This window comes from Mercenaria mercenaria, chromosome 17 (genome assembly GCF_021730395.1).
Source record: "Mercenaria mercenaria strain notata chromosome 17, MADL_Memer_1, whole genome shotgun sequence".
Taxonomy (NCBI): Eukaryota; Metazoa; Mollusca; class Bivalvia; order Venerida; family Veneridae; genus Mercenaria; species Mercenaria mercenaria.
In genome coordinates, this window is record NC_069377.1 from 21,753,147 (window position 1) to 21,777,847 (window position 24,701).

General features: G+C 34.5%; 2 protein-coding genes and 1 long non-coding RNA gene across 3 annotated transcripts in view; 2 read left to right on the forward strand and 1 right to left on the reverse strand.

Annotated features, from left to right (window-relative positions):
- Positions 1-13,123, reverse strand: part of LOC123537346 (stabilin-2-like) — a 46,919-nt gene extending 33,796 nt beyond the window's left edge. Inside the window, exons 1-4 of the mRNA XM_053527692.1 lie at positions 13,091-13,123; positions 6,642-6,816; positions 5,816-5,938; positions 1,916-2,038 (exon numbers count right to left, since the gene is read on the reverse strand). Of these exons, the coding sequence (XP_053383667.1) occupies positions 1,916-2,038; positions 5,816-5,938; positions 6,642-6,816; positions 13,091-13,123 (454 nt within the window). The remainder of the gene's footprint in view (positions 1-1,915; positions 2,039-5,815; positions 5,939-6,641; positions 6,817-13,090) is intronic.
- On the forward strand, positions 10,909-18,344 carry LOC128550166 (uncharacterized). Its single transcript, XM_053528622.1, has 4 exons — positions 10,909-14,043; positions 15,704-15,760; positions 17,182-17,271; positions 17,581-18,344. The coding sequence occupies exons 1-4, from the start codon at positions 13,599-13,601 to the stop codon at positions 17,700-17,702; spliced, it is 714 nt and encodes a 237-aa protein (XP_053384597.1). The 5' UTR covers positions 10,909-13,598; the 3' UTR covers positions 17,703-18,344.
- A 2,764-nt stretch (positions 18,345-21,108) lies between these two features.
- On the forward strand, positions 21,109-23,002 carry LOC128550157 (uncharacterized). The gene is made up of 2 exons (XR_008368145.1): positions 21,109-21,221; positions 22,542-23,002. It is a non-coding gene; the product is annotated as an uncharacterized LOC128550157 (long non-coding RNA).
- Positions 23,003-24,701: the final 1,699 nt, after the last annotated feature.

Here is a 24,701-nt window from a genome sequence, read left to right on the forward strand (position 1 = left end):
GGTTTATGTCCTCCATGACGAATTGATGAAAGACATTCTGTCCGGAACTCTGTATCATGTGGATAATTTGACAGTTACTTGTGGAGAATATGTATGGAATGGTACAAAATCGAGGAAAACTGGTTAGGTTAACTCCCTGCCGTTACAAAACTTAAATAGAGTTAAAAATGGCACTAAACCTAAAACAAGGAAATAAGCTACAACTACTAGTTCTACTATTCTTCTATTGATACTAGTACTACTACTATAACTATTACTACTGCTACCACTACTGCTGTTACTACTATGTCTACAACTACGTCTACTTCTTCTACCACTACTGATATTACTACTTCTACTACCATTACGTCTATTACTACTACTACTGCAACTACGACTGCGATTGCTACTGCTACTACTAATACTAAAACAGATTCTGCCACTGTTACTCCTACTACTACATCTGCTAATACTGTTACTACTACTACTACTACTGCTGCTGCTACTAATAACAATACTACTGCTACTACTACTACTATTTCGGCTGCGGATAATACTACTTCTACCACTATCTATATATCTACTGCTACTTCTACTACTACTACTGCTACTGCTTCTACTACTGCTACTACTTCTACTACTACTACTACTACCTACTGCTACTACTATTGCAACTACTACTTCTGCTACTACTGCTGCTAGTTCAACTACTGCTACTTCTACTACTAATTCTGCTATTACTACTACTACTACTACTTCTACTGCTGTTGCCGCTACTACCATACCCACTTCTACTACTACTACTATTACGTCTACCATACTACTACTACTACTGATACACAACCTATACTACTACTACTACTGTTACTGCCATAACCACAATGTCTACTACTACTTCTGCTACTACTACTACTACTGATACACAACCTAATACTACTACTAGTGCTACTAGTACTACTACCACCACCACCACTAAGTCTACTACTACATCTGCTACAGCTACTGCTACTACTGCCACTATTACTACCGCTACTACCACTACTACGACGACTATTACTTCTGATGCACAACCTATACTACCAGTATTGCTACTACTACTACTACTACAACTACTACTACAACCATTACGTCTACTTCTATTTCTACTAATTCTACTACTACTGCTACTACTACTTCTACCACTACTACTACTACCACCACTACTACGACGACTATTACTACTGATGCACAACCTATACTACCACTATTGCTACTACTTCTACTACTTATACAGCTGTTATTACTACTACTTCTACTACTACTACTACTACGAAGACTTTTACTACTGATGCACAACCTATACTACTTCTAATGCTACTACATCTACTTCTACTACTACCACTAAATCTACTACTACTTCTACATCTACTACTACTACTAATGATAATAATAATAATACCATTACTACTACTACCACTACTACGACGACTATTGATGTACAACTTAATATACTACTACTACTACTACTACTACTACTACTACTACCACTACTAAAACTATATCTACTACTTCTTCTACTACTACTACTACTTCTACTATTACCACTACTACTACTAATACTACTACTACTACTACTAATACTACCACCACTACTACGACGACTATTACTACTGATGCACAACCTATACTATTACTACTTCTGCTACTACTACTACTACTACTACTACTACCACTACTACTACTACTACTACTCTTACCGCTACTACGACGATTATTACTACTACCACAACTACTACCACTACCACTACTACGACTAATAGTATTAGAATAACCACTACTTATTCTACTACTGCTGCTGCTGCTACTACTACTACTACTTACCAATTTTAAATTTAACTACTTTTAAAAAGCAGTGATGGAAAACCGAGAAAAGATTTTAAATAATGTGACCACTTACTTTTCGCACAGACGTTGGTAATTTCTTTGTAATAATCTTTGCATTGGCACGTGTCAGCCTTGCATACCGAGTTAGCATCATCACTCGAACAACCTGCTGTGTCCTGACACGATTGACCGAGTACTGATTGTAAATGAAATAAAGTAACATTCTAAGAAACTTGTTTACATTTTAAGTAGGATGTGTCTAGTAAAACTTGGACAACACATTTTGTTCACTCAAACTGTAAGATAGTTATTCATCCATGTTTTCATGTTTTTAAAAGTAAGAGATTGACTTATTTTTGAAAAAACATATAAATTCAGGAAAGGCCTTCACTGTCTTCCTGTCACGTTGTAGTACACTTTATAGCAGTATTATAACTGTATTATCAGAATGACTTTCATAAATAAAGTGTACGTGCGGGGAAGAAGGTAGTTCACTAGGTTAAGGTCGGTCTTTAAGACTTAAGGGAATCTGGAAAACTTAAAACCTGTATTGGTAAAAAGCCTTCACTTTGGAGAAAAAAATCGAATTTATCTTTGCTGTCAAAAAAAAAATCAAACAATTAAACTATGGGTAGGGGAGGGGAACACAAATGATTGAAAGATACCTATGGTGTCTCTACACAGGTGACATTAGTACAGGATTTACTGCATCGGAATTTTAACAAATGTACACTTTGCAACACATTTAAAGAAATTCAACTTTAGAAATAAACAGTCGAAAGTCTAATATATATTTGTAACATGTGCTCTGTTGCCTAAAGCATGTGTAACCGCGACTCCATAAGCTATTAAATCATCTTCCTTCTTTAGAGTGATTGAACTTTTCCACTAAGTCATTGAATCAACTGATTTATAGAAAAATAGTTTTTCTTGAGTAATATCTACCAGTGTACATGTACTCATTGAATACATATTGGTTAAAATGAATATCGAAATCTTCAGACGTACATTGCTAAATGGTCAAATCATAAAATGTAATTCAAACATCAACTGGATCAACTATAAAGTTTAATTCATTCCGCTATAAGAGTAAATGATTTTATCAAAGATAACAATTCGTCAACAGTGAACAGTTTTTTAAGTAAAATATAGTTAGTTTATAAATTTCATTTTAATCAAACAACTGTGAAATCAGAAATTTTCTCAAATTATTCACTTTCGCTATATTTTCTACCTGTCCTTGTTCGTCAAACTATACTTGCGAAAGCATTGTTATTGTTATAAACTGTCCTTCGTGTTTTATAAATTGATGATATATCGCGAATAGAATTATTAACCACATGGACAAATTACGATTTTGAAAAGAGAACATTCGGCCCCGCGAATACATATGATTTTACAATCAAGGGTTTACTATGAGTATACACAGTCATGTAAACCCTTTGACAGAAGCAACACAATTTCAGATTATATTTTGTTAGCTTTACGCCACAAAGACAAACATTCCACACATTGTTTAAAAAATTAGCATATATTGAAACATTAATCAACATGAAATAGTCCAAACCGTTTAACTCTTACCTATACATTTGTGTATTTCACATATTGCTCAACATTATAATGCTAAAAACATTAATGCGATGAGAACGTAATAACGTCGTGTTACATACAAATAACAAAGCTAGCCCTGGTCACTAATTTTTAATTACACGAATACAGATAATGTCTTAAACCACACAACACAGCTGAACCTGCCTCAGTCGCCTTCTGCTGCATTAAACAGTCAATCACTTAACTTAGCTCCTGCGTGTGTGTGACAGGCGTTAGCTCCCTGTATGTGTGAGGTTTCGCCATAGAGTTGGGAAAACGTTTGTCATTCTTAGGTTGACGTTTCATTTTTCTTGCCTATTACGTTAAAAGATAGATAGGTAACGTTCCAAGGATATAGAGCCAATTCATTTCGTACAGAAGATAAATTGAAAGTAGCAGGCATTTAAGTCACTTAAAGGTCCACTACTAAAACCCGAACGAGTATTATATGAAAACCAGAGTTAGTAGCTGAGACTTCATATTTACTGAAAATATGACCAACTGTATCGGATTTGACCAAATAGTCGTGAATATGTTCAAGAATAATAAACAAATAAACAAAAATCTTTCTTCTATTTCAAACAGAATGTATGTTTTCCGACTGCTCACGAACCCGTCGGGCATTTTCGATTTTTTTCGGAAGGATTTTTCGAAACGAGGCTATAATTTATTAATAGATCCAACGATAACGTGTTGTTTACAAACATTTAACATAGCATAGGGAATTCGACATTTTCGTAACTCGCAAAAACTTCATGAAAATCACATTACAAGTAATATACAGCTATACTACAAGTTTTCGAATGGACAATTTAGGCCCTTCCTGAATAAATGTGTTTTCACAACTTGATCTGCAAATTTATTTTGTCAATCTCTTTTCAGAATAGTTTTAAGAAGATAGATGAATAGCTATTTTACACTCTAGAAACAAAATGTGATTGAAATTTACCTTCATACACTGATTTATGTACATATTGCTACATTAATTCAATAAAATTTTATACATTAAACGCATTGTGTTGGCCTAATATATGTCACTGTCAATTTAAAACTAAAAACTTACATATCTCATATTTTTCATGTAAATCATGTATAACTATTATCATGAAAATGAACAAAAGATACAGTCATTTTGTTGCGCGCCATTAAACGGAAGTTCGTTTGAATTAATTATAAAATCACATGATTCAGAAGAATTTCCTATCGGTTACGGAAAAAACGATAAACACGAAATAAGGACAAAATGACCACCCATGTCAGTTTTAGTAAATACAAATAAGAAATCATTCGTTTCTCTGAACATGTTTTGACTTGAAAGGAATATTGCACGGCTATCGTAACGTTTAGATGTATATTTCAAAATGTGTAGTCTTTTTTAAGATTTATGCTTTTTTGTCTTTATTTTGTACCTTTCAGTACTGGCCATATTACGACGTCAAAACGTTATAAATACATAAAGCCCTAAAATCCCGAAACAATTTTGTTATCACTTTCTATTTTCAATGTAACAGGTTAGAAAAATGGCCCATTGGGGCAGCATGTAAAAACATATTATCACCGTTATTCTATGTCAGTTTGATAGTCTGACAGATCCAAAGAAACTTAAATTCTTTTAATTTCCTGAAGTTAAAATACTCGGTTTACACTCAGTTCAAAAAGAAAGTGTGCACTTAGTTTTCTGTTATTTTTCTCGGTTATTTTCAAGAAAACTTATAATGTTTGGTACCAAAATTTAAATCAGTTCGTAAACAAATTGGTGCATTTTAGATTTTGAGTTATACCTGAGAGTTAGTGTATGAAAAAAATGAAACAAAAACGTCGAGGAATTTTTAGAAATATTTAAACTTAAAAAGTGCACACTTTCTTTTGGAACTGAGTATATGTATCCTGCTGTACATTAGATATATATAGAAATGAATGCTTATGCATACGGTATTTTGCAAAATGTACTACCGTGCCTATGTTTTATGTTCTTGAATGAACAGACAAAACAAGAGTAAGATTTGTTCGAAAATCAATGATGTTGTATCCAAATATTTGCAGGTAATAATACAAGTTCAACAGCTTAATCTAACATTTCATGTCAGATTGAACATCATTTTATGCCGCTTAAAAGGTATTCCGTAAATTTGGAACTCTTAAACATAACTCATCGTGAAAACAAAACGCGACGTATACAAAACAAACATTGGCGGAACGCCAAAAGTTCAGAATCTTGACGTGAAAAGTATCACGTCGAGACGCGAAAAACAAAAATAATATAAAAAATAAACGAAGAATAGCGTATATTGGCGTAAAAGATACTATATCTTGACGCAAAATTGAATCGTGGGTTGAAATACCCGAATCTAGACACGGAAAAGAAAGAATCTATAGAACATACTCTTTGCACATGTCTCTGTGTCGGTTGCTGTCTTGTACCCTCCTTTACATTTGCATGTAGTGTCACACATCGTGTTGGAAACACCAGAACAATCTGTATCACTGCCACAGGTGCTTCCCACAACTACAAATAAAGAGAATGTATGCTGTGAATATATACATAAAGATGACATTTAAAGGTTGTGATTAAAGGACAGTTTGACTGTTACCTTTGAGAGAATTTTACTACAGAGTTAAATAGACGCGAAATAAGTTGCCTCTCTAAAATAGCTAAATTTTCTTTGTACAATGCTTTAGGATAGAAAATATAAAATCAGCAAATTAAAATATAATCAATCAAATTTTAGTATATCAACATTATCATGCCATTGATGCATGAACCTTATATACATTACGTAAATATGACGTTACTATGTAAAATGATGTCATGAAATGTACATTCTAATACATTCTGAAAGCGACACACGTAGTATCAAATGGTAAACGGTCAGACAAGTTTTACCGTTTCCTTACTAATAGATAACCTATACCTATGTCGAAAAAAATTAGTAGTTAGGTATTAAACAGGATCCTAGTATGGTTATTTGGTAAATCTCACAATTCATATACAGTACATGTACTTCGAAACATGCTAAAATGCATCATTTGTTCAAAATCGTTTTCGTGTGTATTACTATGTGACAAACTGGATAGCGTGTGTGCGATGAATAAATAGATCAGACTTATTGGCAATAATAAAGAGCATAGAACACTTCAACAGAAACGGAAAGTCTTCTTTAGGTATTATCAGGAAAGCAAAAGAACAATTTGAAAAAGCGATATCTTGCCCTTTACACATGCGTCGTCGGCCGCATTGCTCTTCCAATTAGCTTTACACGAACACTTTGATGTTGCGGATACACATTCGGCATTGGAGTCTAAAGTTTCACATGTTGTACCGGTACCAGGAGTACAATCAGTAGTTGAGATCGCTGAAAGGTAAAATGTCTTATTTTGTACAAACTATAATAATAATAATAATAATAATAATAATGACAATGATGATGATGCTGATGATGATAATATTAAACATAGCAACACCAAAATGGGATTTGAAAAAAAGTTGGATTGCAAAGGATGTTTGTGTGGGCAGGTAGGGTTTTTTAGAGTGATTTTTGTCGGGAAAAAAGAAAAAAGAGAAAAAAAAGGACCCCCCCCCTTTAAATCGGGGTGTTTATGGAGGTAAAGGTTCGTTTTGCTGAATTTGTTTCTGCAGATGTTGTCATAATGAAGAAGTAAGATGGAGTTAGAAATTAACGGGTGTTAAAACCTGGCAGACGTGTGAGTTCCAGGATAACTTTGGTCCTAATATTTCTATAGGAATGAACTTTGACCCAACGTTAAATGCTTTCTTGGAAATGGTATAAAAAAAAAGACATTAAATTGACACCTTTATCAGTAAAAATGATTTGTCACTGACGTTTTGCAAGGCGGTGCCCCACTGTGTTGAAATGGAAAAAATGGCATGCCGCAGGGGGATGTTTTGAGACCGAATTTATAATTTTTTTAATTTTTTGCATATATAAAGGTGTGAAAGGATGGCTCTGACCTAGATAAACAAGATGGAAAATAGCTCAGCGGTATTCAACACATGTCGAATTCCTTTAGTACAGTACTGAGCGAGGCGTGTGAACATCACAAAAGGGGTCGATTTAAAGAAGCAAAAAAATTTGTAGACTACATCTTGGGTTTCGGTGAAACTTGGAGGGGATCGTTATCTGTATGATGATTTAAGACAGTCATTATTTGATAAAGCTGTAAGTGTAAACTATGACTTTCTTTCTATGTCTAAAATAGATCAATTAGTATTTCTACTCACAGCCCCATTGATGATTAGAAATTTTGTCAAAGCCTGCTACAGTATTTTAAGACGACGTCTTACATATATTTGTAAATAACGCATTTTCCTCTCTTTTATCTATATATTCATTTCATATGCTTCTAAGAAGTTGTTGCTAATCAGTTCATCTTCGATCTTATCGGGGTGATATTTGATTTTCTAAACTGTTTCTTAAATGCACAATAGTGCTTATTTTGAAATTCAGTGTTTTATCCAAGTTATTTTAACTTTATTTTACTGATAGATTAGCAAATGCTCCTTAGGTTTAATCTGTAACATATATGTAATATGTAACATTATTATGAACGATGGTTTTATCTATGAGATATTTGAAATGAGAGAAATATAAAAGTCTCTAATATTTCTAAATCAGAATGGTTACATACATATTTTTTACATGTACATATTTCTGTTTTGTGTATTATTGTATTGTATGTAATTGAGACTATAATAAAGAATAAATATATCTTACTATTATTCTTAAAAGTAACTCAAAACTGTGCTGATTTATGTTGCCTTCTACAACAGTATCCTAGTTTATAACACTATCATATTTCATTTGTTACAGTAGCAGACTTCCTGTATTAGACTTTGGAAAATCTGAACTCTTATAAGTAAAGAATGTTAAAGTTACAATGATAATGTTTAAATGAAGAGAAAATCAGATAACAACTCTGATTTCATCACCATTATCCATATTTGTGTTTTCTTACACAATTTTGCAGCAAGGATTTTTTCTACATCTGTCAATTAAGATTTATAAATACAATGTCTTTAAATAATTAATACTATGTTTAAGATGAATGTCTTAAGCATGTATTTGGATAAATATACTATTTCTTTTAAAGAATAACCACATTTTACCATTTAATAATAGAAAAATAGTTAGATGTATAAACAAGACGATTTTATACCTATAATTTCATTTGAAAATTATATTTTTATATATATAAAATCAATACTTTATTAAAACTTTAAAGATACCTTATAAATACAATCCTTTACTATTTAGAACTATAAATTTCCATTTCTTAATTAGAAAAACAGGTTTATTTGAAGGCTAGATTGAATATATAAGGGCAAACTAACTGAAATATAGCAGCCATTTTGAAATTCAAGATGGCTGCCACACGGATGACCGAAACAAATGTTACCAATGGAATTCTTAACTAGTATCACATAAATCTGCTTCCGGAATAAAAGAGGCTCTTCAGGTCTGTCCCTCTTTTTTGCCGATATATGGAGTTTTTACCGGTGAAAATCACAGCAAACATTGAAGAAATCGAAGACCACAGCAACAGGAAATCAAAATCTGTTCGTAGGTACGAACAAAATTCCAAATTAAATTTACAAATTCTTGTTCATTTCACACATTTTTAAATGCAGTTTGGAATTTTGATCTATATTCCGTATCATGTTTCAGTTCTGACATTATATTCGAACAGCCCAGATTTGTTCGTACGTACGAACAAAATTCCAAATTGCTTAAAAATTCTTGTTCATTCCTCACATTTTTAAATGCAATTTGGAATTTTGTTCGTACGTACGAACAAATCCTGGCTGTTCGTACGTACGAACAATAATCCATATTCCGTATTATTTTTCAGTTCTGACATTCTGTTCGAACAGCCCAGTTTTTTTTTCGTACGTACGAACAAAATTCCAAATTGCTTAAAATATTCTTTTTGATTTCTTACGTTTCGTTTCATTTGTTCGTACGTTCACACTGCCTGGATTTGTTTGTTCGTACGAACAAATGAGAGAACTGAAACAGAATTTGAAAATGTAATTTGGAATTTTGTTCTTACGTACGAACAAATCAAGGGACTGTATGCAACAATGTAATTTTCAGTTCTGACACTTTATATTCGTTTGTACAAACAAACCTGTAGACTGTATTCATTTGAAATATGTCAAAGAAATTCAAAGAATTTCCATATTAGTCTGAATTGTTCGTACGTACGAACAAATGTGAGAACCGAAAAAGAATGTACGAAAAATAATCCATATTACGTATTATTTTTCAGTTCTGATATTTTGTTCGAACAACCTAGAACAAAATTCCAAAATTTAAAATTCTTTTTCATTTCTCACAATAATTTGTTCGTACGTACGAACAGCCTGGCTTTGTTCGAGAGAACTGAAAAATATTTGAAAATGGAATTTGGAATTTTGTTCATACGCACGAACAAATCCAGGGACTGTTTGCAAGAGATTAATTTTTAGTTCTGACATTTTGTTCGTACGTACGAACAAATTTGAGAGCTGAAAAATATTTGTAAGTGCAAAATGGTTTTTTGTTCGTACGTACGAACAAATCTGGGCACTGTATACATTTGAAAAATGTTCAGACATCCAAACAATTTCTAAAACAGCCTAGGATGTTCCTATATACGAACAAATGTGAGAACTGAAACGAATCTGTTCAACATATGCATTTGGAATAATTGTTCGTACGTACGAACAAATCTTGGGACTTAATGCACGTGAAAAATGCTCAAGATCTGAACAGTTTCTGTAACAGCCACATTTGTTCGTACGTACGAACAACCTAAGCTCTTATAAAGCTTTCATAAAAACATTACTTGCAAAATATAGGAAAAAATATCACAGGATTACAATTTGCCACAGACTACTATAAATCACAATGCATTGAATAAGCAACTGATGTACGACTGATATAACCCAAGGAAATCAACAAGCTAAAGCATATTATATAAAGGAGTTGTTGTCAGTATATTATATTAATCAGTGCAAAAACATTGTAGCAGCCATATTGGCAGTCATTTTTAAACAATAAACTTTATAGTTTTACATTGTCGTCTAAATATATATTTTGTACTTTTCATTGGTTTGATAATGACAATATATAGTAGGATGTTTACATTACAAAAGATGATTATTAATTCGTTTCTTATTTATTTTTTTTAATTTAATATTGAATTACCCCACCAACTTATATATGTGTGTTATCAAAATTTAGATGTACTCTTTAACAAAATAAAAATGTTATTACAATTTATTATCACTTGTTCAACTCGGGATTGCATAGTGTAAAGAACAACAGTAAACGGAAGCACACAAACAAAGTATATTGTCCGTATGTTCAAGAAAATGGTATTCATCACATTTTAGTCCATATAAAATTGGTATAAAAATAGTCAAAACGTTTTATTTCATATCACTTTTTGCATATAAGTTTACAAATATAACTTTAAAAATATTAAAAAAATTCAAAATGAATTTACAACAGTTAAATGCTTTTCATATATCAGCGGCCATCTTGGCGGCCATCTTGAATTTTGAGGGCTTTGCCCAGTGAATAGAAACTGGCATTAGGCAGTTCTGACAGCTACAGATTCTGACGAACATTTTGGTATGCAGAAGTTGATGTGCACATTCATAGACCACCTACTATCAGTGTTAAGCTATTTATCTGGCCATATTTGCAGCATGAAATGCAGTACATTGCAATTTGACGCAAACAATATTGCATAATAATGTGGACTGTATGTATATAGACTCTATGTATATAGTATAGTATAGTAAGAATAAAGAAAGTACCATAACTGTACAGAATATTTTTGGAAAGGACCTAAATGCACCATGCACAAGTAAGGTTGGTACTTATCACTTATGTTAAGGTTCATCAAATTGTGTTCATGGATTCAGGAGATTAGGAGTGCACAATATTGCAAATGCAGACTCTATGTTTATGGTATAGTAACAAGAACAAAGTCCCGTAAGTCTGCTTTTTTTCTGAAAGAGCCTAACATGCACCGTGCACAACTACTTTTATTACTAATCACTTGTGTGAATTTTCATTAAATTGTGTCAAGCGGATGAGGAGAGTTGGACCGCACAAGATTGTGTCTACGGACAGATAGACAGACAGACAGACGACAGACAACTTGAAACCAGTATACCCACTTGCAACTTCGTTGTTCGGGGATACAATAATTGATTTGTTTTACCAACCACTTATTTCAGCATATAACAACACGAAAATCTACTGACCCTCAATACATATATAGGGGGTCACTATGTGACAAACTTTTAACCAATGAAAACGCCAGAATCTCGCGGGAGTCGAAACAAAAGATGTTACAATTCATTTAAAATAATTGAAATAAAACATAAAACGAAAATTGCTTTTTAGAAAACAATATGTTATTTAGGTTGCACAGATTACCAATTAAGTGTTGAAGCTTCTTTCCAATAGGCCCAGCTGAACCAAGAGGAAACCAGACGGAATCGGAGAAACAACGCCAATGTGACAAATTACTTGAACTTTTTCTTTAGTTTTGACCTCAAAAGTCATACATAAGTTAAAGACCTGTTTAAAATATGTTTACTATTTATTACAGGCCTAAAGACTACAAAGCAGCTATAATATCCCAGAAACGTTACATTATCACACAATTAAGTTATGCACTAGGAACTATGAATCTACATTGTACCTGAACAATCAGAACAATAAGAAGTCAAGTAAGAATGCAAGACTTTTCAAGGGCTATTGCGAAGGCTAAGGCACTGTGCTGATTTATACTCACATGTATGGATGACTTTACTTGCTAATGCAGGCAATCATGTCCGTCAAATATCGAACGTTATTTTTTATGAAAACGCTAATACAATACTAATTTGATGCTTAGAATGAAGATGCTTTGGACACTTGGAACCTGGGGTGACTGTTGGGACATTCAATAGAGTGGCTTCCGTGACTGATTTTAATCCACGTCTATGTTTGATTGTATTTGCTTATGCACAAATACGTCTATAACACTTTGTTCCTTCATACAATTTAACGGCGTTGGCAAAGTGTTAAATATTAATAAATATTCAATAATGTACATCACCATTTAATAAATGCACACAACAAAAATTGTTTCTGTCTAAAATTTTTGAATATTATTTCCCCATTGTTGTATCAATTAACATAAATTGATAAATATACGTTACAGATCAATATATGCACTGATAAAATTGTTATATCTACACATCAAATTGAAAGTCACCATATAGAGGCGTTCCATATTACGGTTAACGTAGTATTATTTATGTCGTTGAAAACATGGACTGTAGACATCTGTTTTATGGAATGTTGCTGTTTTCATCAATGATTCTCATTACAGGTGAGTGTGGTGTGTTTCCGAATGCTTCTAATACATGGATCAGAAATAGTATTGTACTAACTTTATGACCGAATTTTCTGTCTGAATACAAAGAACGTGTAAAGGTTTGTGTATGACACTAAACTCGACACTAAGTGCGATGAGTTCAACGTAAGCTGACTATACTAACGTTATTTTTCGTTTACTTAGAAGTCCTTTGATCATTTGAAAATTTTACCGTAGACTCGAAGTGTTAATCCTGACCTTGCCTGTTTCAATTTACCTTCCGCTCTCTCGGGGACGTTGAATTCTTCATGTGAGGAAGCTATCCAGCTGGCTTACGGAAGATCGGTGGTTCTACCCAGGTGACCGCCCGTGATAAAATATTGCACGGAGGGGCACCTGAGTTCTTCTTCCATCACCAAAGCTGGAAAGTCGCCATGTGACTATAATTGCACAACAAAACAAAACAACAATTTGCCATCCTGGTTTGGACACATTTTTTCATTATGCATAATGTCCAAGTTTTTCAAAGCCAAATGTCAAGACAACTTTACAATAGGATTCTAAAACACTTTCTCTGAATCATATTTGGAATAAGGTACCATATGACATCCATTTTAAGTAAACAATCACGTCGTAATAGGAGTAAAGTATCAGATGAATTCATTATTTAAATTGGTTTTATTTCTTAAAAGTCAGATATCCCTATTGCATTAACCAATTTGGGTAACTTAAATGCAGGCAGGCATCACCTTTGTAAAACAACTGTATGCCCAAAATATAAGTTAATGTTATACTTTCGATATGTATTTAGTTTTCCTTTAAATGATTTATTTAATACGTTTTCAGATGTATATTCACTCACATTCGGTGTTTACCAGAGTGCTGACAAAGCAATTTTGGGCGACAACCCGTTTACGCTCTCATGTACATACACAATCGGTCCGCTAGAACAGTTGTATTCTGTTGAGCTGATGAGGAAGCGGGAGTCAGATCCAGATTTTACAACAATAGTAACTTTTCAGAACCCTTCGAGTGCTCTTAATGTAACTTATACAGACACTTCACTGGAATCGAGGACAGTGGCAACAAAACCAACGGTTGAAAGTAGAACAGCAACACTGGTATTCAACAAAATAGAGTGTGATGATAAAGCTACATATAAATGGAGTGTGATTTACACTGACGGAACAAACAAGAATGTCGAGGAAACTTCTACTGTAGTTATTAAAGGTAACTATAATCACATTTTTAAAGATTTTAGTGATTTATTCAAGAAGAATATAATGTGTTTTCAAATATTCAGGTGTTTACTTTTTAAGCTTTTTTTTTGAGATTTATAATACTGTTTTATTGCTTGATATAATTATTGTTTGGAGTTAAGATATTTGATAACAAACAAGGGCGTATCCCAAGTGATAAATAAATGAATCATGTGCTTACAAAACTCGGCATCAAGTGTTCAAAATGACTCATTCTTGAAGATGTAAATTTAATTTCCTAATTGATTATACAAACAATGCATCTAAGAAACGTTTAAAGAAACAGCGGAAGTGACATTTACTTCTGAGAAATAACTATTAATCTTTTTGATAATTCTGTCCTTTTTTTCTCAAATCAAACTTAGATTATTAGAACCATGAAAGATCAAGTCGGATTACATGTTAAAGAAATTGTTTTTTTTATAAAAAAAAATCTAGTCATTAGCCAGACAAGAAAAATATGTGTGAAACGAGAATTTCTTGTCCGACTTTTTATGACAAATAACACCTTCGGTATGCTGACATCGCAAACGCAAATACTTCTCATGAACGTCTTTTGCTTTGGATATGCTTTAAATGTATATTGTGTGTCACATACCTTACAGCAACAATACCTGATTAATAAATTACATTGCCTGACCAATAATATATTCTCATAAAAAATCGATTTGTTTTTTGGACATTTGCGAAATGAACTGTTATGGTTTTCAGCAACACCATTGTTTTTGCAAGATGGTTCTCTTTCTTTCTCACCAAGTACTAACTTAGAAGAGGGTGATACTGTTGTATTCACCTGCTCTGGGGATGTTGGTAACATGCCATTTGGTAACCTAGGCTGGTTCTACTATCTAAACAATAATACATCAAATGCTATTAACGCATCAAGTAAAGCTAGATCTACAACTCCAGTATACCAGTCAAGCACCTGTAGTTATACCCGCACATCTACCCTACAACTAACAATGTCAAAAGCCTTCAACAACCTTCTTATGAGATGTACAGTTCAACAAGATAAGTACGATCAGTATGGAGATGGCCATGTACAGACAGAAAATATTGTTTTTCTTGTTATTTTAACTCGGAAAGAAAACACTAGCGATCTTAAGGAATCTGCAGTAGTTTTAAAATCTCCTAACATCTGGTTTGATTATATAACTTCAGTCCCATCGAAAAAATCACATGATGCTATACACATTCATCCAACACCGCAACATTTGTTGGTGTGGGAGTAGGAACAGTTTTGTTTTCTCTTATCGTGGTGGGTAGTGTTTTGCTTATGAAGAGACACTTGAGGCAAGCACTCTTTTGCAATTTATTAACTATTAACTAAAGGGAGAAAGGGAGAGATAGTTTTAATTGATTTCTTATTCACGCTTCTAACAGACTGGAATATTTTTCTTGACAATTTTGGTTACTTTAAGAATAAGGAATCAAATAAGGCTTCTGCTCTGCAGCCGATACGAAATAGCAACTTCCATGCCATTACGTTTCTTTTCACTTTAACACTTTTTATTTATCCATTGTACAAAACCATGGCTTTTCGAATGCTCTGCATGATAATAGTGTATATCAATGTATGAGAAAATATAAAATATGTTCAAACTTAAGGACATGTTTTTTTATCTTCACAGACAAAAACGATTACACGCACAGAATGATGGAAAAAAAATCGCAGAACTATATTGAAAGTATGAAATAATTATTTTACACTTCATAGTTTTCCATAAAGGAGTCAATTTTCCGTCACATTAATCTGATTCTCAGTTGGATTGTTATTTCTTTGGATTTTACTAACTGTCTACCTTTGTGCACCTTCCAAAGCAGTGTGATCCCTTGTTGACATGCTGTTTTGTGCGACTGTAAGTAATACTATGTTTTATTATAAATTCTGCCGAGAAAACAGCATATATTTCACAAGTAAATACAAACAGGCAGAAAATAATCCGTATTGAACCTTTTATTTTGAATGTTGCCTGGCTAATTTTGTTAAGTTCTACAAATAGCACACACAAAAACTACACTCAGTTATAAATAACATCGATGAAAATTGAAGTTTTTTTTTCGATAACAAAACAACAAGCAAAAAGGTGAAGGTATGTAATTAATGGGACATTATATAACAGTAGCTTGATCTGGAATTTGTATTTGGCTCTCGTGCATTCTGCCAGGTCGGAGTACACCCGGTGCTTGCGCGCGTCGTGTGATCCATCCAAGCAAAATCCACTCGAGCCGGATACATCATCCCAGATCAAGGTACAATTATAATAGCCTTATTGATATTTATAATTCTTATATCCTAGCACGCTTTTGGCGTGAAGCACATGATGGTGGTTGGCTAGGTCCGGTTTAGCTTTTCATTGACACAGTTATAGTTCGTATGGCATCATTCTAGCTGGTTTAGGTGGGATAAAAAAACAACAGATGCCCCTCCAGATATTAATGCAGGCTATGATAGCCACCTGGATAGAACCATCGATATCCTAAGCCAGCTAGATGACTTCTTCACAAGAAATAATTCTAAAACCCAATCGGGACTTCAAACCAACAAAAGTGAAGCGTAACTGGTAACTGATTCAGAGTCAGCGACATAAATCATGAAACACTTCAACAATAGTAACAGTAGTTTTCTTTCCTCTTATTTGGCGGGTCTATATAAAGTCTATAGTAAGATCCTCTTGTAGTATTGAACGAAATATAGCAAAACATATAAGACCTGCTTGTGATCTGGTCTATTCATGAAAGGAGGTGAAGAAGTGCATCACACCTCGTGCCCCTAGCATAAGTGAAACCTTTTTTACAAAATAACATTAAATGAACACTCTGATTCCTTAGTATCAGAAATAATATTTAAAAAAAACATTGTATCTTAGTACTGGTAGATGTTTTACGAAGGCCACATGACATTTGAAGACTGTTGTTGTAATTATAAATAATTCTAACATTTGGAAGCATAGACTGCAACAGAGTAAAGAAAAAGCAGACTTGATTTAATTCTAATCTAGTTTCGGTACTTAGGTCTGTTCTTCTTTTTTTAGATATAACTAATAAGAGACGACAGAAACCAACAATTCAGAGAACTGTTACTAAAAATAAAATATGAAATTTACAGCCAGAAGATCTGAAGTTTCCTCAAAAGGAGGTAGAAGGTGTGATGTGCAAACGGAATATCATGCAGAATTTAACAATCGTAATATTCAAGGTATGTAATGTTCTGTAATTAGTAAGAATTTTAACACTTTTATTAATTCAATAAGTGCCATTCATAAAACATTCCTAATAGTGTGTTTAGATGTGTGCAATTAATAAGTTCTGATATATTTGTGTAGGTGTCAAAATGTAACCTAATTTAACCGAGAAAAATTACACTATCCATTAGGTTGAAACCAAAACAAACTTTTGTGAATGTCACACCCTTCTTAAGTTGGCATCAAACGATGCATAAGATTATTCCCTAAATACACACTAGGTCAGGTAATTAAACAATAAATAGAACAACAATCTCTTTCAGGGCCAGTATCATCAGACTATGAAAACCCTTTACAATACGAGATGCCGGGTGATTCTACTGCAGAAATACATCAATACACACAACTTCCACCTACCAATGAACAGCTGACCAGAGAGCATTAGAATGAAAAATACACGCTGAATTTTCGCAAATCCGTATTATTGTTAAAGTAACATTCAGTTCAAAGTTTAGCAATCTCTGTTTTCCGGTTAATGGACTTGTGTTTCATTATACAAAATGGTGTTTCTTTGTGAAATTTTATTGTCATTGGAAACATTAATGATTGACTCACTCTAAATACAGCATTAAGCTTAAAAAAAATTTGTTGGTTGCATAGCACTACTGAATCAAATTCAGTGCGAGTGCGCAATCGGGATGTTACAATGCAAGAGACGCGCAGATGATATAGCCAGAACTGCAAAACGGCTATTGTGGGACTACTGATATCACAGTTGATCGATTTTTTTAAAATTCAACACGTAAAGTTCTTCAGGTGTAATGTGTAAGAAAACGAGTCGAATTTAGTGTTTTATTAAAAAGAAAACAGTTATACATCTGGATAGTTTCTTTTGCTGTTCAGTAAATGTAAACTAGCTGAAAATACTGATGACCTATCCCTGGCAGGGATATGGTAGGTTGGCAAAAAAATCGCTCCTTTTCGTTAGAGAAGGGGATGTTCCAATGATGCGTAGATATGGTTGACCGGTCACATATTTTGTTCAAGTCCCTTTGCAGTTTAGAAATACTTCGTGGGCAGGTCTCTAGCACACTGTGTAGAAAAGTTTCACTGACCATTCATTACGTTCAGTGTTAAGTCTTCACAGCTCTAGGAACTACTGACACTGAATAGTGTTCATTGTACTGTGAATGCTGCTCAGTTGGTAGTATTTTTATTCTATGAATACTGCTTCCTGAACATTGCTCAGTTGCTAGTGTTCACGATACTGTGAATGCTGCTTCCTGAACACTGCTCAGTTGCTAGTGTTCACGATAATGTGAATGCTGCTTCCTGAACACTGCTCAGTTGCTAGTGTTCACGATACCGTGAATGCTGCTTCCTGAACACTGCTCAGTTGCTAGTGTTCACGATACCGTGAATGCTGCTTCCTGAACACTGCTCAGTTGCTAGTGTTCACGATACCGTGAATGCTGCTTCCTGAACATTGCTCAGTTGCTAGTGTTCACGATACCGTGAATGCTGCTTCCTGAACATTGCTCAGTTGCTAGTGTTCACGATACCGTGAATGCTGCTTCCTGAACACTGCTCAGTTGCTAGTGTTCACGATACCGTGAATGCTGCTTCATGAACACTGCTCTGTTGCTAGTGTTCACGATAATGTGAATGCTGCTTCCTGAACACTGCTCAGTTGCTAGTGTTCACGATACCGTGAATGCTGCTTCCTGAACACTGCTCAGTTGCTAGTGTTCACGATACCGTGAATGCTGCTTCCTGAACACTGCTCAGTTGCTAGTGTTCACAATACCGTGAATGCTGCTTCCTGAACATTGCTCAGTTGCTAGTGTTCCCGATACCATGAATGCTGCTTCCTGAACACTGCTCAGTTGCTACTGTTCACGATACTGTGAATGCTGCTTCCTGAACATTGCTCAGTTGCTACTGTTCATGATACTGGCAAAAACATTACCATCTTTTCGAAATTATATCGCGGTTCATTATTTATTTATTTTGTCGGGTTTATCGTCGCACCGACACAATTATAGGTCATATGACGACTTTTAAGCTTTGATGGTGAAGGAAGACCCCAGGTTACCCTTCGTGCATTATTTCATTACGAGCGTGCACCTGGGTAGAACCACCGACCTTCCGTAAGCCAGCTGGATGGCTTCCTCAAATGAAGAATTCAACGCCCCGAGTGAGGCTCGAACCCACATCAATGAAGGGCAAGTGATTTGAAGTCAGCGACCTTAACCACCCGGTCACGGAGGCCCCGTATCGCGGTTCAATGTAGATCTTGAAGCATTGAACTTGAACAGACTGAATTGTTCAATGTTAATGCCTAAAATATCCTCAATATTTTTTTTTCTGAAAAGTCTTATCACTGTAAGATATATTATACCTTGAATTGCAAAATAAATTCGAATCGCAAAACGCAAAATATAGATTTGGGTGTTACAATACGTTACAATACGTTACTTCCTGACGTGACAATTTTTTAAAAGACATTGTGTCCGGAATTATTCGTCCTCCACCTCTGATTCATGTTGAGAGGTTTGTACTTACTTGCGGAGAACAAGTTTGTGCTAGTACAGAATCCAGGAACACTGGTTAGGTTAATTAACTGCCCGCCGTTACATAACTGAAATACTGTTGAAAAACGGCGTTAAACCCAAAACAAACAAACGGACACAAAATAAGCATTTTTACAACTCGTTTAAATGGGTCAACCGTGTTATTGTACCTATAAAATAGACTGGCCCGGTTTATAGGTTGGTCAGGGCTACGATATGTATTGTATTTTGCTATCGAAATATTTCTATAAAATGCTTCTTCCCCTTCCGTTTCGCAGTATCTCTTGAGTTACGGCCTTTGAATTCCTCTAAAGTGCGATTATTGACCTTGTCCGGTCAATTCTGGATTTTTATTTTGAAACTCAGGATGTGTATCTTTTTCAAATCTAAGCCAAATTTGATAACCTGTCAGACCAAATACCGTTTAGTGTTACGATCATAAAATTCATCAAAATTGCAATGAAATGATAGTGTGTCGTGAATTACTGGACTATTTTTTTTCTCTCAACCATACTTAAACAGAATGTGTATATATCAAATCTAGGCCAAGGTAAGGATTGGTAACCAACCAGTTTATACGAGTATATTCAGAGTTAAATCCAATGAATCAGTCAAAATTACGAAAATTGACATTAGCCAATTTAATGTCATAAATCGTTTTATGCCACCGTAAAAGTCAACACTTCTATATCCCGTCAAAAATGTGTTCGCAAACTACAGTGCAACATCTGTAGAGCAACACCCTTTGGCCCTTTGGGAGATTCAAATATTGACTGTTATGTAGAGGTTGTTGCTCTGGAGAGGTAAATTTGATAGTATATTTCAGCTTAGGGAAATTTTGATGACGTTGTTATAGAGAGGTTTTTGCATAAGAGAGGGCCGCTCTGGAGAGGCTGTACTGTAGTATCTGAATTAATATTTTGATAATACATGTAATATCGCGTATTATTTCTTATACTGAATTTTGAAAGATTCATTTGTGAAAATGAATCTGATATAACCTTCAGATGTCAGTATTGATTATAACATGACCGAAAAAAATCCAGTATAGTATCATGGTCTGATTTACCATATCACCCGATAACACATAACTCGCTACCTTCCTTGTAATTAAAAGTCTAAAAAATACCTTTCATAGGTTTTGATAAATGCTTATACACATACATGTATTATTAAATGAAACTTAAAACAATGTTGAAATAAAAGGTTATGTTCAGTTGTTATACAGGGAATGTGGGAATTAACTTCTAACAGCAAAATAATATCTTTAACACCTATTATTTCAGGAGAAACATCTAATGTTTCTGGCGAAGTGGGCGTGCAAACGGGTTACCACATTTACTATAACGACCACCGTATGCAAGGTAGGGGGAATGTCCGTCCTGAAGCAGGTATGAAATGTGTACTATTTTTACGGTGTCCCGTTAAGGCCGTTGTGCTATCGCTGGGTGTCCAGTTAGGGTCATCATCCTACCGCTGGGTGTCCAGTTAGGGTCATCATCCTACCGCTGGGTGTCCAGTTAGGGCCATCGTGCTATCGCTGTCGCCTCAGGTACCACGATGACACGATGATGATGACACGAAATATGATAGCGCGACAGTGGTGGCGTGAAGGCACGATAGAGATGGATTGAATGTATGACAGCACGAAGATGAAGACGCAATATTACTTCATATCTTCGTCATCGGGTATACGCCTCATCACTATCGTGCTATCGTATTATCACCATCGTCGCTCTGACTTAAGGCATCGGGGTTATACAATGTACCTACTTGGTAGTTGAATGCTATATGTGATAGCATATAGGCGCTGAGCATCCAGGAGTCAGGGCAATCTTAATGAGTTACAGCTTCAATTAAATTGATGCTCAGCTTATGAGCATCTATGCGATAGGACTCGTATGTTGTTGATTCAAAACATTGTCTGACGGAATCTTCAACTAAAAGACCAGTCAAATATATAGAATCTCAAGCCTATAGGAGTTTGAGCTGATTATCGTTAATTGAAGATTGTTAGTTTGCAATATTTAATAATTTGCCTGATCCCTGCAATTTAGCTCCGAATAGAAATCATTTACGAATCATTGATCAATTAGGCAAGGTAGTCAGAGGAACATTTTATATGTAAGATATATGGTTTCACTAGCTGTACGTTTTAACAAAGGACATTCTACATCGTTTGTCAGCTAATCTAAGACATTGTCACCTTAGCGTTCATTGTTCAAGTTACTAAAGGCGTAGGCACTTCCCTGGGTCATATAACTCGTATCGTGACAGTACGTTCACTCAATCGCCATCTTGTCTTCGCTTTATCACCAAACGTGACATCTCTCCATCATCATCGTGTTATCGTATTCTTGTGTCGTCACCACAACATCGTGTCATCGTATTGCTGTGGTATCGCGCGTACCGGAGGTGACAGCCTTAACGGGACACCGTGAATTATAGATAACTGCAACTCGTAAATTTTATAAAATGTTTTATTTTGAAGATGTGCAATGTGTTATGTAAAATGTTTGAATTAGATATGACGTGGTCTAAACTTTATAAAGCTGTAGTATTTGAGAAAAGTTTCAATTCTGTAAATTTTTAATCGGATTTTTCAAGACATTTCTCATAGAACAGAGAAATCAGACGGTTTCAGTTTTTCGTGTTTTATGCTAAAATGCTTTGTTTGAAAAGAAGTCACTATATTAGGGCTTTAATTTCAGGATCAGTTAGAGACTATGAAAACCCCGTACAATATGACAAATTGGACGATTGTAAAAGGAAAGATTACCAATACACTGGACTTCAATCTAACTATGAAGAATTAAACGATGCTAAAAGAGAAGCAAATGTATATACCATCATTATGGAAAGTACCTCAAGAAATTAGACAGAAACAAAATCTTTTTATTTAACAACCACAGAAAACGCTTTAACATGAAAATGTGTCTTTCTATAGTACTATTCCCTCGTATGATCTCTTGCATCCGTCAGAGAGATATGGCTCGACCTTTGTATAGTAGTCACTGGCCTTGTGATAATAACAGTGATTCAACTTTATAGTATACACTTACTGAATGACTAGCCTGCCAATAGTCAAACGCAATGACAGAGAGCATATAGTTTTGAATATTGGCCGACACGCCATTAAGTGTTTTATTACATGACATCAGAAATAATGTTTCGTATTTGTTCAGTTGTGACTTTGTCCAAACAAAATTTAGTGTTGAATTACAATCCGGTTAATAGCACACACTACGAACCTGGGATTTATATGAATCAGGTAATAATGGATGATATTTTACAGTATGCGAAACTGTTCACATGTAGTGTGCCAACATTTGTTTGTTTGTTTGCTTTGGGTTTAACGCCGTTTTAATAGTATTCCAGTCTAACCAGTGTTCCTGGATTTTGAACAATTAGTTCAAAAGGACAAAAAAGTATTGTTTGGATTTCCCTACAAAGTTCAGTATTTCTAATAGGCAACAAAAAAGCTGCTTTTGACAGGTCTGAGCTTAAAAAGTCTAGGGAAATTCTTTAATCTGTAGTTCTTCCCATGGTGAATTCTTATTACAATTTCATATAACCGGTTTCCTTGCACTTAAATCCAAGTCATTAGTCTTGAAAATTTTCTATTCAATATATTCTAAAGGTAAGCTATTAGCGGTATTAACTACAGGGTACACTGTCATCACCATAGTGATGTACAATCTCGGCATGCTAATATACAAAATGACATGTCGAACAACGACAGAAGTATCGTTCCATGTTTAAATGAATTTTTGAGTGAAGTTTTGCATGAAATGTTTTCAAAATACAATGCACTGAATGCAAATTAATTGGACGGCATGGAGTTTTAGACTAGATGGCGTTGAAATGCTATGCACTGACTGACTTGTTAATGAATGAATTGTATATTTACTAATTTTAGCGGTAGCCGCCGCCCATACAGAAGTCATTTTCGCGCATAGTCTTTATGAAAACGGGTTTTGGCAAATTAGATGAAAGAAAATTTTGGTTCTTTCGAATATTCGTATAGTGAACAGTATTCGAATATTCGTGTAATGAATGAATACTCGAATATTTGATTATTTGTTGCCATTCCTAGTTTCTATCTTTTTACATCAAAAATGGAACACACGCTTAAATTGTCATCACACAATAAAACATGTGTGATGCATTTAATTTAATTTCACAACAGGAATTATCACGATCCATAGTCATTATTACCAGTATATGTGTGATGTATTTAATTCAATTTCACAACAGGAACTATCACGGTCTATAGTCATTTGCTCCAACCACTAAGCTAACGTGTCGACATAACCAGATGGATCTAATTTCAGTTGTCAGCTTGTGTATTAATATGGAACACAATCATACAATACAACATATGTACGATGTTCCTGATTAATATTCACAACAGGACAACAGTTTTTGAATGCTTTATACGAAAATAAATAGTTCAAAAAAACAAAGAAAAATATCAAACAGGGAATGCCACGCACCAAAAGCGCAGCCTCCTCAAGTCATGCTCAAGTCCACTTTTCAAGCAATTTTAGTAAAAGCAGTATAAGTTAGATCAAAATTTACGATAGTCAAGGCTGCAGAATTATTAATTCTTACTTAGGGCTGCAAAACACAAGTGCAAGAAACTTTTATTGCCGATGTTTCCTACTTTCAGCCGATGTCAGTATCTTACGGGGAGCTTTAAAACATTTTGGTCTCTATTCATTGCCTTTAGCAGGACTTGACCTATTTATATTCGTAGAAAGCGTTCGATTTCTTTTTACGGCACCAGGTACAGACTCATGGTAAATTGTCGAGAGGAGATAAATAGCGTGATCACAGAATGCACACAGTCACGTGAATTATTTCCAAAG